Consider the following 14,594-nt stretch of genomic DNA (forward strand, 5'->3'; position numbering starts at 1 on the left):
GGGGGGGGGGGGGGGGGGGAGTTTCAGCTTCTTCAAAAGAATAAAAATGAATAATAAATAAATACAATAAATTTCAAATATAAATACAGCACTCTAAATATGTCTCCAGAGGCAGGCGATGTCCCTTTTTAAAGATAAATGAGTGTTTTGAAGGTTCACAAATTCCTGTCACTGTGCTTTCTCTGCTTAATGATGCACATCTTAGAAATAATAATACTGTGCAGTCAGGCTACAACTACAGTGTCTTAGGACTATATGTCTCCACTAGTATTTGTGTGTTGTCTATACTTTGATTAGTGTTTAAAGGTTGAATTCAACAATTTTTCACCCTGTAAATATCCCACTCACATTACAGAGAATATGAACTTAGGTGGACACCTGTTTTGCCTTCTTGATTTTAATGTAAGAAAACTAAAAAAATATACACAACCGGCTTATATGTCAGCATTTCATTCATTCACAACTAAACATAAGCAGTATTCACAAAGCCCTCACTCTCTGATAAACAACTTCGTCCTGCATTAGAACGGTTAAAACAACCAAAGAGCTGATAGAATTTGTCATAAAAGAAGCCTTTTTAAGTCTGTATGGCTGTTAAAAAAATAAATACATAATACATGTATAAAAAGTTTCTAAAATTATCAGGAAAACTCTGATCAACATTCACAGGAAATAATCTGCTAAAAATTCCTTCAAACCAGTCGTTTCACACAAACTTCCTGGTACTATGTTAAATATTTGGGTTCATTGTACAGTTTATCAGATGTTATTGTTATTGTTCCCCTTAGTATGATATGAATCACTTAGTCAGGGGTCGTCAGTTTACTCAATGATAGAAAAGGGTCCCTTAAGGTAAAAAGGTTCGGAACCGCTGCATTAGACTGCACTACCTGTGTGGATTAGCTTAGCAGGTACAAACAGGTGCATTTGCTTGATAAATTGGTACTGTACAGATCCACCTGATCTGTACAAACACACAACTTAAGCTGTGTCTTTTCTTCAGTGTTGGTGCAAGCAGCTCTGTTTGGATGTATAAAAACAAAAAAATAAAAATAGCATTGGACGTCTGACACCTCCACACCCACTGTAACAGTACTGCTGGTAGAAAAATAAGACCCACAGAAGTTAAGTACAGTACAATGAAGAGAAAAGTTCAATACACGGAGGCCCTCGGGGTATCTGACTAGAGTTGGAAACATCCTCAACATCTCAAAAATACACTTCTCTATTTTTGATGACACTGAAGCTTCAGTGATTTCATGGCTTAGAGGTAGGGTAGGTAACGTTAGAGAAACTAACAGCTAGATTTTGAAAGTATCCAACGGAAAAAAATCCCACCTCGTCCCTTCAGGTCTCCCTCCAAAGTCACTCCCCCAACACACATAAACACACAGTGTGGAGCATTAGTGCACCTTTGTCATCACTGTATCTAACTATCTCATGTCTCATTCAGCTCTACAAACTACAGAGTTCAGGAAAATAACTAATCCCACCCAAAACAAACCAGATAATTAATTGTCCTTCAGTTCTCGCTGTTGTTTAAAAGCCACACTGATGTCGACTCTGGTCACACTTTTTGTTCGTAGCCTTTTCTGCTTCTGTGTTTCTTTTTCTTCACCAGTGTCTCAGTTTATGAGGTCCGTTTAGTCTGTGCAGTCTCATTCTGCTTAATTTAAGTTAGTTAAGTTTTGTTTAGTTGACCTCTTTAATGGGCCTTTATTGAACATTTAGTAAATTGGTTGTTTAATTTCTTTGGGAAATAAAAATCCTTTTTCCCCCCGAAAATGTACCTCTGACTCCTCGTGCCTGCAAGCTCGGTTCCTCACAATGGGCGAAGTGCTCAGAATAAAATGACTGGCTGGCCTTATTACAGATGCCAATTATTATTTTTTTTATTTAATTTATTGATTGCTGATGGGATGTAAAGATAATTTCAACCACTATAATAAAAATGCTTCTGAAATACATTAACTACCCTAGCTTTAATATACAGTATAAATACGATGATCAGCAATAACATTAAGAGCATTGACAGGTGATATAAATAACACTGATTATCCGGTTATCATGGCACCTGTCAGTGGTTGGGATACATTAGGCAGCAAGTGAACTTTTTGACCTCAAGTTGATGTGTTAGAAGCAGAAAAAATGGACAATGTGAGGATCTGAGCGACTTTGACAAGGGACAAATTGTGATGGCTAGACGACTGGGTCAGAGCCCATTCTTCCAGAACTGCAAGGTTTGGTGGGGTGTTCCCGTTTGCAGGTGGCGTACCATCAAAAAGTGTTCCAAGGAAGGAAAAGCAGTTGAACCGGAGATAGGGTCATGGGTGGCCATGGCTCACTGATGCACATGGGAAGCGAAGGCTGGCCCGTGTGGTCCGATCCAACATACATACATATATTTATATATATATATATTTACTGGGCACATTTCTTTCCTCATGCTATTTGCTCTACTTTTATTTTAAATTTAAGACCCTCACTGTCAGGGAAATATATTTAGTGATTAAATATTGAATGTGAGTGAGATGTCTTATTTTATAATCCCTCCAAGTGGATAGGAGTGGGGGCTTCACAAAGAGGAAGCACAGAGAGAGTACAGGGGCAATGGGAGGAGAACAACAGCTGAGCAAAGAAGAGGGAAGGAGGCAGTAATAAAGGACAAAAGGAGGATCAGCAGTAAAGCGTCCACAGACATTAGTTTACTTTCATCCCAGCAGGAGGCGGATAGATATTAAGAAAGGCTCTATCACAGCCACCACTTCCTCAATAAGTACACTTACCCAAGTACACTTACCCTGCTGCCCACCAAACAGATTTATCACATCGTGACAAAAATATAAATGTGCACACACAGGCACATGTAAACAAAGACAAGAATAAGACTGCATAGGCAGCAAGCACCCACCTGTAAAAGCTTAATCTCAACCTGAAGAGATCTTTACAGTACATAAAGCTACTGAGTTAAGTTTAGGCCAGGCTTCCTTCTTATGCACCACACTGGTTTCAAAAACACAATGTTCCCCTGATCCTGAATGCTCCTGGTTTTGCCTCAAGGTATCTTGGCTTTATGCACAGTTGTGACTCATCTCGCAACATTACATACATAAGCTCTTATGTGCACCAAGCCTTGCGCACACACGGATTACAATTACCTTGAACAGTTTCCTGATGATACTCGATGTCTGATTTCAGCCTACTTCACTGCCTTCTAAATCATTCTCCCTCTTTTTTTTTGCAGTCTTGCCTCCTGTCTCCATCATTCTTTCTTCTCCTCTCCCTCATTTTAATGTGCATTACAAAATGAGTCGCAGCACCTCCAGTGCAGCCACCCAGAAAGAGACAGCTTCCCCCAGTGGGCATAAGTAAGCTCTGCGCTAAGGGAAACACACTGTAAACACGCAAAGACACACAATTATAAAGGGAACACGTAAAAAGGAAACACACACACACACACACACACACACACACACACTCTGTGTTACAGGCGTATGTACGCTGTGTGTGTGTGTGTGTGTGTTCAGCCGCACATACTCACAAAAATTGCTACTGGGCAAATGAACGAGCAAATCCCCCATCTGTAGATGTATCCCTGACAGTGTAGCAAAGCAGATGCACAGACTTGACATGACTTGGAAATGGCATTCATCCAGCTCTCTCTCTCTCTCCTCTCTCACTCACACACACACACACACACACACACACACACATACAAGTAGTCACCCAACCGTTCAAAAACCACCAGAGGAAGCCGTAATACATGACTCGGTGCAAAAGAGTTATTTTGTTTACTTAAGCTGCGTGTAAGAGCATCACCTGACACACCTGATCCATCAAGTAAAGATATCTACACAGTAGCACGAGACGGCAGCTTAAATTTAGAAATACTAAAATAGCTCTACGGAAACATGTTCCCATTTTTGTTCCCCAAGCACCTGTACTTGTCTCGCAGATGCAAAATGTTTCACGGCCACAGCGCTTCGAAACACTCACCTTCATAGGTTCCACTCTCTAGCAGGGCTCCACTTTGCTCCAGTTCCATAAAACGCTCCACACTCACAAAGTTGTAGTCCACCCCCGGCACCTCCCCCTCCTTAGGCTGCCTGGTGGTACCTGCAGAGAGAGAGCGGGAGGAAGAGAAAAAGAGAGAGTCAGAGGCCATCAGAGCCAAATAGGGCACTTGAGAAGAAAAGGCAGGAAGGCAGAGAAAGAGCCCAGAAAAAGGGCCGGACAGAAAAAGACGGCAGATTTGAGGCTACAAAGTGTATCAGAGGAAGTGGGAGGGGAAAGGAAATGGAACAGAAGAGGCTGAGTGAGGAGTCATCACTTGTGATAGCCAAATCCATTCACACAATTGTGTGTGAGTGACAGTAAGAGACAGAGAGAGGGAGACAGCTCGACAGAAGCAGGGAAAGTATGTTCAAACAGCAAACTGCCATTATTCAGCCCCTACAAGCCAATCCGGTGCTGTTTTAGTAATGAGCGAATCAATATGCCACTTTTACCAAGCATAACTCAAACCTCCTTACACAGCACACAATACTGTGCCGATTGGATTATTGTCGAAACAGCAGGAATGCAGAGGCACCACATTACCATGCAGCAATTAGAGCCTTCCTGCATCAACGCTCTGGAGATCTCCATCAGTGCTGCAGCGCTGAGGCTCGGCTGTGTGATGGCAGCGATGGGAGTTTCGAGTTTAATGAGGTGCTGTGTTTATGTCTCTGCCAAGTGGACTTTCAGCTTAGGCTCAGTGAAGTCCGCTGGTGTTGATTCCTGCTCTCCATTGATCATGCCTGGAAAACAGTCATTGGCCGGGCGTGGGGAGGGAGTCCACTCTCAGAGCTTTTTCCCAGGATTCACATGGTAGAAGCTAAGTCGGATTGATCCGGCTGTGGCTTCAACCAGATCTGACATTCTGGCCGTGCAGTTGCCAGAATGTCAGAAGATTTACGCTCCAACGGTCCAACTGTACAAGTCTGAAAAGGCAATCAGCAGTTCTGGAAAGGTTGTGGGAAGCTAAAAAAACACTACATGGGCTGAGGTATGAATTGGTGGGTACATACACACCACACACTTTTAAAGAAATGTCCTTATTTGTGTACTCGCATTAAATTATTATAGAACACTCAAGCAATAACAATAAAAACAATGATAATAATAATTGTTAATAATAAATCAACAAACGCCATCAGTTTGCAGAAGCTTTCTCCTTCCACAAAACTTTTACAAAGAAAAGGAAATATGCACTGTTTTGGACGGTTTATACCCAACCAGAAATAGAAAAGGATTCTATAATTTGATAAAGAAAGTATAAGAGAAAATATATTTTTTAGATTTTTGTCTGAGAAATAAAGCCAAAAATAAAGTCACAATTTTTATTCAATCTCATTTTGTTATAAAAAAATCATGAGAAAATAATATCATCAAATCGAATCATGAGTTGAGTGTATCGCTACATCCCTGCTGGTCGCCAATGTGCCTTTAACATGAGATCGAGTGACGTGTAACTGAAACGTTGAACTTCATCATATACATCATTATATCTTTAGAATAACGTTCACGCTGAACGAATCCTGGCGTCCAAATGGGATACTCATGCTCATCACTTCCTAGTATCATAATTGAAGCTGTGGAAGATTAAAACAGCAGGAGGTGGATGTGTTGTTGACACACATTTTACGCACACACACACGCGGAGTGAGTGGGGGTTAGTCATCTCGTGGAGTGTAAGATCCTCTAACTCTCCCAGAGTGTGAAATCTTAATCATTAGATCTCTATTGATCGTCTGTCACCACTTTGGTCCTGCAGTGCACCCGCTGAACATTCTGTACTGTATTTACTTCACCACCGGGAGCAAAGATGGCCGCTTAGCAACGCCTAATGGCAAAGAAAGTGATACCAGCCCATCAGCCATGTATAGTTATAAGACTGTCCAACACTGGTCATACGTGGTACATGGGTGTGTTTGTTGGTACTTATCTCTGTCAGTGTGTCTCTATATGTGTGTTTGTTTTTGTGACTCTAAATGGTGGTAAAGTGCCCACTGTGCCAACAGTAATCCTGTCTCCAAGCTGATCACAGCTCAGTAGGACACTGTAAATCCACAACACCACAGGTAGGAGTGTGTGTGAGTGAGAGAGAGAGGGAGAGTGTGCCACAATCCACATTGTTCAATGTACTCCGACCCTGTCAGTACTTCAGCACAGAATCAAGTTCAATATATTTTGAATAGCTGCAGCGCTCATAAAGAGTTGTATACTACACGACCGTATAGTTGATTCAGTTGCTTTACGCTGCTGTCTGACAGGTGTTACTCAAGTGACTGTGTGTAATGTCCCATGTGATAACAGGATGCTTTTATATTAATATCCACCACTGTTGATATTGTTTTTGTACATAAGGTGTTAATCCTACAGATGGGCTGTGTTTCTGACCTGTGAAGCAGAAGTAGTGTATGAATGTAGATCAGTGATACTGATATTTGGCAGTGTTGGACATGATTACAAACTGACTGTTAGCCACTAAAAACAAAACAAAACAAGAAGAGCTAGACAGCTTTTTTCTATCGCAGCTATAACAGGTAGCCTAGCTGTGTTTTGTTTAGAGTTGAAACCATTAGTAGTACAACCTTTTTGATAATTGATTTAGCGTTTCTGTCATTTATCAGGCAAAACTAATAATAAAATAAATAAATAAAAAGTGCTACAATCTCAAGTTGCTGCTGGTTGTGAGGATTTGTTGCTTATCTTTGTCATATTTCAGAGTAAACTGAATGCCTTCGGGTTTTGGACATATGGCTAGACAAAATTCGATATTTGAGGATGTCACCCTGGTCTCTTAGAAGTTGTGATCACCGTTTTTTCCCCACTAAAATATTAATTGAATAATCGAAAAAATCGTTCACTGCAGCCCTAATTTTCTTTTCATACAGGTGTCCTATTGATGTGTGAAATCTCATTTGATTCTTCTACATTTGTAATTCAAGTAAAGCATTTTTAGTACCTGGCCATGTTTACCTAAGAGTGCATCTATTCATTCTTTCAGCAGAAAAGCAAACCTGACCTTACACCTAAACTGCTGCCCTGAAAACAACCATGGAAGTTAATCAACACATACATTTTTTATTTTTTTTCCCCGAGTTTCAGAAGTATTGATTTAACTCCAAGGTATTTGTGAGTTTTTAGTTTGTGTGTTGATATACTGGATTGCATTATATCATAAGGAGTAATAAATATCTTCCCCACCCCCTGAGTTGACTCATCAGTTCTCTGACTCAGCCTATACAAACATTTTACATTTTCAGCTTCTCAAACATAGCATATATTTAACGGCTATTTGATCAGATTGCATTATGTCATCAGGTGTTTCTGATACTTTGTCCACCCCCTTAATATAGGCTGCATTCAAAATGAAGGCACAAGTGACCCAGATCTGCTTTTTTATAAATCATATGTGACTCAAATCCAATGAAATCTGATCTTTTCCCACTTTCATATGTGGTCCAAATCAGATACAAGTCTGTGTGAACAGCAATATCAGAATTCATGTGACTTTTGTGTCACTTCAGATTTATGCCAAATTTAACAAATAATGTGAACAGCAAACAAAACAAATCAGATTTTGTATGTATTTGTCATTTTGTTGTTTTTTAAAACACAACAACAACAAGAAAGATAACAACAAACAATGACAGCACTGACATTAAAGTTAAAAAAAAGACATAAGGCAAAGAAGATATAGCCTAAATTGATGACTAATAATATCTAGCTCTGGTCCGCACTGGGGCTTGCAGTGTGAACGTAGCCACAGATATATTCAGCCTTGCAAAGTTCCACAATACTCCCATCCTCTTACATCCACTAAAAGAAATACCGATGTGAAGAAGCTTCCCAAACTGTCCCATCGGGGCTCCCTCCATGAACTACACTGAATGTTAAACAAAAAAATTAATCTTGAGGAGGACTATTCATCGAATGAACGAGTGCTACTCTGAATACCGCAGCAGTTCAGCCAACCAGGCGGGGCCGGTCGCCTTCCACTGGGTACAACTATCTATAAGATCAGAATGAAATTATTCTGCTGCCCACACCACAGTAGGCAGAGCCTGCTGGAATACTGATGACCTGCCAATGGTCTTCTCCCACAGCTTCCTTCACTGGACACACCAGCAGAGCAGAGCAGAGAGAGAGGGGGGGGGAAGAGAGAGCATCTTGTTGGATCTGAGCTGGAAATATTGATCGACTATCTGGCTTTGAGATAGGCAGATAGTCCCAACTGTTCCTCCTTTATTCCTTCCTTCCTTTTTCACACATTTCTACTTAGAGCCTAAGCACATTACCAGTTTTTTCTTCCCTCGCTCTCACTCCTCCCTTCCTCTTAGCAACACCCACTAAATAAGTGTGAAGTAGTTTTTTTTATTAAAAGGAACACGGTCCCCAGCAAAATCCATACTCTGCCCCCATTCTACCTTTCTTTCTTCATCTATATTTAACCTTACCAACTTACTTTTTCTTATCCTCAAAAACTCCCAGGTAGAGGCCAAAAATGATAAAAATACAATCCATAATTTATGGAGCTTTGTGGATTAAGGCTGAAATGTCTTCAGTTCAGTTCAGTTCAGTGGATTTTCTCTTTGTATTTTTTGTACAAACTCTAGAGCAACTAGAGCTTTCATAAATGAGCTGAACAAAGCAGGACAAGCTCACAGGTGCTCAAATTAAAAAAATGGCAGCAGACTATACTGCGAGGAGGCAGCGACGCTTCCCCTGAGCCAAAAGCACTGCTGCTGTTGACTATTGATTGGATGTCGTGCTCTCGCTAATAAAGGATAAAGTCGGCTGTGAGCCAAAAATGGTCTTTGCATTGCAATCAGCCAGTGTAGCCAAACCTCTCAGAGGTGACGCTGCGAGTAGGAGTATGAACGCCATAGAGATTTATGGCTTAAATGCCTTAAATCTATAATAGCACAGAAAAGCTTTGGAGCTGCCACTTTAGGGGGTGAAGACATTCTCTGCCTCAAACCATGACGACTGAGCTCTACAGAATATTTTCACATTGGTGGGAGGGTGTGTGAGAGAGGAAAGAGAGAAAGAGATTACGTAGAAACATAACAAGGAAATTCCATTTGGAGGAAAAAAGCTAAAATAGCTGATATACTAAAATAACTCAGCTGGGTGTCAGACGATAAGAGGACAAAGACCTTTGCTAAATAATAGAGTGGCAGAAGAGAGAGAAACAGAAAGACACAGCAACAGAGAGGGAGACAGTGAGGGAAGAAAAAGTGTGATTGGTTAACCTCGCTGTGCATCCACAGCAGCCTGCCAGTGAGTCTGGGAATGTGCACGTGTATTCGTACACATGTTTGTATAATTAGGAAGTCACCAAGCGGGAGAAGCAGAGCGGGGGAAATTCAGAGCTAAAAATAGACTATCGATGGACTGATTATCATAAGAAATGGTGGGAGAAGGTGGTCAAATGATGTGTGGGAATGAGGTGGGTGGGTGGGGGACCAAGTGTGTGTTTCATATTAATAGTTCATACTTTAAGCTGTAGACACAGAGATATAGGTATCATTATGTTCTCTGGAGTTCTGAGATTCATTGTTGAAAAAAAAAGACTCCTACAGTATTTGTAGAGGTAATGCATTAAGAATTGTACGATAATTGAACTGAGCAACAAACCCAGATGAGTAAAACTAGATACACATGGTCCCACCTGGGCTTTCCGGCTCCGCGTCTCAATGCGCACATATATGGATTGTGTTTATCTCACAAACCCCTCTCGGTTTCAGCCTATCATCCATCAGAGCCATCCGGCTGCTTTGGGAGTTGGAGAGAATTTGTTACAGAGACAAGAGGTAACACCAAATCTAACAGGAACTAAAAATATTCTCTGGAAGGTGAACGGGCGTGATGCTCTTTCACGATAATCCCCAGGTGTAATGGATGAGGAGGATTCAAACACTTAGGTACATATTTGATAGCCACTTCTCTGGGCTTAATGTATGTCTTAACTTAACCTAAAATTGCTTCACAGGGCGGGAAAAGAGACACATTTATTTTCTGAATGCCCGTCTTTTCATCTGAATGGAGACACTGCAACGTGCTGGATGTTTCCACTACATGTGCATATTGTGTAAAGATCCCACTGGTTCTCATTATTTCCCATATTTCCACTAAAATCTATCACAAGGTGTATAAAATGATGCACAAGACTAATTGTGCAGCCATAATGTAATTTTTAAGCAACCCAAGGGTGAATAAAAAAGGGAACATTGGGTTTCTGCAACCGTACAAACAAAAAATACAGAGACAGAATAGACGCCTGAACCTGTTTACCCAGAATCCTTTTCAGTAAAGAGCAAGCAGAGCACCGTGGCAGCAAGAGCGACGAATGTGAGGATTGTCTGTTTGTTTCTCGCACTACACACACAGCTGCTGTCCTATCTATCTATCTATCTATAATTATCCTCTCTCTTTCTCTCGTGCTTCTCGGCTCCAATTTACAGCTTTTCCATCCATTTGTTCCTCTGTTGGTGCTCTCTGTCCCCATTACTCCCTCTCTGTCTTTTTTTAATCCGCTCCCTCTTCCCCCTCGTTATCCTCCTCTCTTCTTTTGTCTCTCCTTCAAGCTCCGTCTCGTACTTTGGTCTCACGTCTCATTCACTCTCACCGCTCACCCTACCTCCTCCCCTTTTGCGTCTACTGGGTTGGCAGATGTGAAGTGTGACGGGAGGTCTATAGGAGAGGTATGATCGTGCGCACACACGCAGGCATCCTTATTTACACTACAAAGACCAGGCTACAGATACAGCGACACAACATGGCAACACTCTGACAGGAGCGTCTGCTACCACGACAACACGACAGTGCCTGGCAACGCCGCCTTGCCATGGTAACAAGCCGCAACATCTACATTAGCTATACAAAAATATTTATGTCAGATATGACACTCGACCATTTTGCATACACAGCTGTTTCACTAGTTACAGTCTCAGAGGTCCTTAGCTCGAGTCCCTTTTGCTCCGCAGGGCTGCAGGTCTGTGCTCTTCGCCTCTTTGCACTTCATCAATCATTTACTGTCACAGCTTGGCCACTGAGAATCACACCTGGTTTTCTCAGAGTTATTCAGGTGGTGTTTAAGCAGACAGGTTTGACTCCAATGGGGGCTGCAGGCTGGGACTGGGGGATATCACCTCTCCAGTGTAAATTACTCCTGGGGCAGTTGGATGCTTTGCCCCCACAGATTCAGTCTAGTCACAATCAACAGTGACACAGTGTGTGGGATGGATGAGAGATTGGATTGCTTGCTCAGTTACAGATACACAGAGCGTAAGAGTTAAAGGCAGATTGTTTTGATACACGCTGTCTTGCAGAGTACACATAATCAAAGACGGAGTTTAAAAGCTTTAAAGGCTGATTGAGCTGTGATGAAGGCCGACCACAGGCGACATATGGCCATCTAATTCATACAAAGACACTTCTCTAAAGCTTGTATAACAATTCAGTGTAGAAAGTCGATTAATGAAGGGTCAAAGGCATAGTTTGGGGAAATAACACTTATTTGCTTTTGTGCTGAGAAGATCGATACCACTCATGTCTGTATGGTACATATAAGAGTAAATTCAGCATTTGGTTAGCTAAGCTTAGCATAAACTCTGGTATCAGGGGGACTGCTAGTTTGTCTCTGTCAGGGGTGACAAAATGTAGCCTACCAGCACCTCAGAAACTCTTTTTAACGCCTCATTTGTTTAATACATACAACCAAGGAGAAAAAAGGACATGTTGCTGTGTTACAGGGGGGTTATGTGCAAGATTACTTCTTGGCTAGGAGCAGTTGCCAGGCAACCAGCGGAGACTCCAGGAAGTGACTGTTCTTGGCCAAGAAGTAGCCGAGCACATTATCTCCAATAAAGCAGCAAACTGATGCCTTTGAATTTAGTAAATGAGAGTAGGTTGAAACCTCTTATATGGCTGCACTGTGTATGAGCAACGGGCTAAAATTGTTTTACCAGTCGGTGGTCGTGTGAGTAATGGTGAATTTCCTGGATATAAACTGCAATTTTCTGTAGTGCTCACAGTAATATTAGTTATTAAAGTGTACTGAAGTAGCATATTACATGACATGGAACTACATTTGAGTCAAAAAATGTTGCTGTTAAATACTTTCAATTCATACTTTTAGATTTGAAACAGAAAGTAAACAGTAGAGTTTATTAATAAGTCAGCGTATTATACAGTTTATACAAGGTGAAATGTTTGAGCATGACATACAGTATGTAAAATGTAAGTATTTTTCAGTTTTTGTGCAACAGAATACATGATATAATTGGTGTGTAACAATATATACATACATAGTAGGATGATTAATAAGTAGGTTAATGAGAGATTAAAGATGATATAGATTGGTTGTTAGGGAAGGAGGTGAAGATAATGTAGTTACATTAAGTTTTGTTGGATCGCATTTTGTCTTGTGCACATAACCACTGAGCCGAGACAAAGGCCACTGCACCCATACACTGCCACGTCTCTACAAACAAAAGAGACATTACACATCAGGAAATAACTGCATTACACATAGTACACATGGCAGCATATTCTGGTTGTTTCTATTATATATAGGATAGTAACAGTCGGCACAGATACTGCAGCACTGTGTCTTTCTTAGACTGTATACTTATTCCATAATCACTCTACGTGGCTGTAGTTGCTGCTGCAAGAGAGGTCTTAATGCTGAGTGGTGGAAATTAAGAGAAGGCAGTCACAGTATTGTTTCTGCAACGCAAGTTAACTTTGCATCTCTTAGTTAGGGAGGCCTGCACCATGGTGTCTTGTGCAAGTAAACAAGGCTTGAGGGTCCAGTGTGTATGATTTAGTGGCATCTAGCGGTGAAGCTGCAGTTTGCAACTAACTGGAAACCACTCGTGTCTGTATTTGACAACCTGGGAATGAGAACAGGCTGTGAAGTGCGTAAGAGAAACTAGAAAAAATACTAAAAGCTGTGGATAAAAAAGGGTAATTTTAAAGGTAACTAAAACACAATTATTGTTATTTTCAGGTGATTGTACACTAATAAAAACATACCAATGAATATTAAATTACATTTCTGCCTAAATGTTACACACAGGACCGTTAAACCAGCGACATGTTGACTAATACAGTGTCGCATTACTGGAGGTTTTCTACTTTCTCCCCATACTGTTTAAGTTACTGGTGGTATGTCCAAACAGGTTTTAAAATGAACTGGTTTCTACAACTTGTACACACATAAAGGAACCAGTTAGATTGAAATCCAGTTGGGAAATAATCTGTCTGTTATCAGTTTGTTAGAATATTCTGTGTATTTAAAGTTTGTCACCGTCTACCTGTCAAACTGCTGACTGACAGACTAAATGAAGACAATTATTCACTTTGTCCTTGTAACGTTGCTTGCTTCTACCGACAGTACAGCCTAACTAAGCAAGTGAATCATTTTACTTACCTTGGAGAGAAGTACAAAATGGCCTGCTCAGTAAGTTCAAAAACGTTAAGTACTCAGCTGCGTCCACGCCTTCCTGTAAAGCTTTGTTTATGTTTATGCCGACAATGCATTGGTGATGCCTAAAGTGGCGTCAGTGCAACTTTTTTTTGTTGTACCTTCACTTTGAAAGAGCAACGTAACTCAGTAAGTCACAGACTTTGACATTTATACAAAACAAGATATAACTTGTTCTTTTTTCAGCTTTAGAGGTGCTGGTTTGTTACTATTGGACAGAACCAGTCTTTATGTTTAGTTATCTGGCTTATGTTTCATATTTACCACACAGACATGAGTGAGGTAATTGTTACATCTAACTCTTGTAAAGAAAGAAAAATAATTCCCTAAAATGCCAAACTATTACCTTTAACTGCAAGTTTCAGTGAATGGTGTTAGCATTACGAGTGCTGGGGTGGGCATCAAACTTCAATACTTTTATCAGTACAGAATGAATCGTGTCTGTTGTACAAAGCACGGAAAACTGTCAAGTTGTCTTTTCTCATTATTTAATCAAGTGCTAAAATGTTTACTTGACTGACCAAATAGTAGAGTGACAGAAAATTAACAACAACAGTTTTGACAGAATCATTTCAGTCATTTATCAACCAAAAATGTCAAACATTTATTGACTCCAGCTTCTCAAATATTTGGTTCCATTTTCTGTAGAGGAGGGATTTTTAACATTTTGGTCACACAAAAGAAAATATGATAAAAGAAGAACGGCAACATTCAGACAATTAAAACTCATTCAAGTTCATTCAGGTTAGAAACAGCTGCATCAAGTTTCTTTTCATAAAGTGTCTGTCAGGTCCACAAGCAGCTGTAAAAACAACTGTGTTGCTCAGTGGATCAGTGTCTGGCAGAGCCGCTGCCTGGGTGACATTGAGAAATTACCCCTGTACTGAGGTGTGTCCTGTGGTGATGGAAATCAGCTCTGATAGGCTGAAAACCACCTTTATTAGTCTGCAGAGCTAACTGACGCAGGACGACAGTGGGGGTCATGAGGAAGTACGCACACACAGCTGGTGTGTAGCGTTTGGTATGCAGAGTGTGCAGCTGTGTGTGTGTGTGT

The 14,594-nt window shown here is 40.8% G+C and overlaps 1 protein-coding gene across 1 annotated transcript in view; it reads right to left on the minus strand.

Moving 5' to 3' along the window:
• Positions 1 to 14,594, minus strand: part of LOC118330405 (membrane-associated guanylate kinase, WW and PDZ domain-containing protein 2-like) — a 76,509-nt gene that overhangs the window by 32,596 nt on the left and 29,319 nt on the right. Inside the window, exons 3-4 of the mRNA XM_035664912.1 lie at positions 3,997 to 4,116; positions 2,801 to 2,804 (exon numbers count right to left, since the gene is read on the minus strand). Of these exons, the coding sequence (XP_035520805.1) occupies positions 2,801 to 2,804; positions 3,997 to 4,116 (124 nt within the window). The remainder of the gene's footprint in view (positions 1 to 2,800; positions 2,805 to 3,996; positions 4,117 to 14,594) is intronic.

This window comes from Morone saxatilis, unplaced genomic scaffold, assembly GCF_004916995.1.
Source record: "Morone saxatilis isolate NCDOM2014 unplaced genomic scaffold, NCSU_SB_2.0 Contig2, whole genome shotgun sequence".
In the NCBI taxonomy this organism is placed as follows: domain Eukaryota; kingdom Metazoa; phylum Chordata; class Actinopteri; family Moronidae; genus Morone; species Morone saxatilis.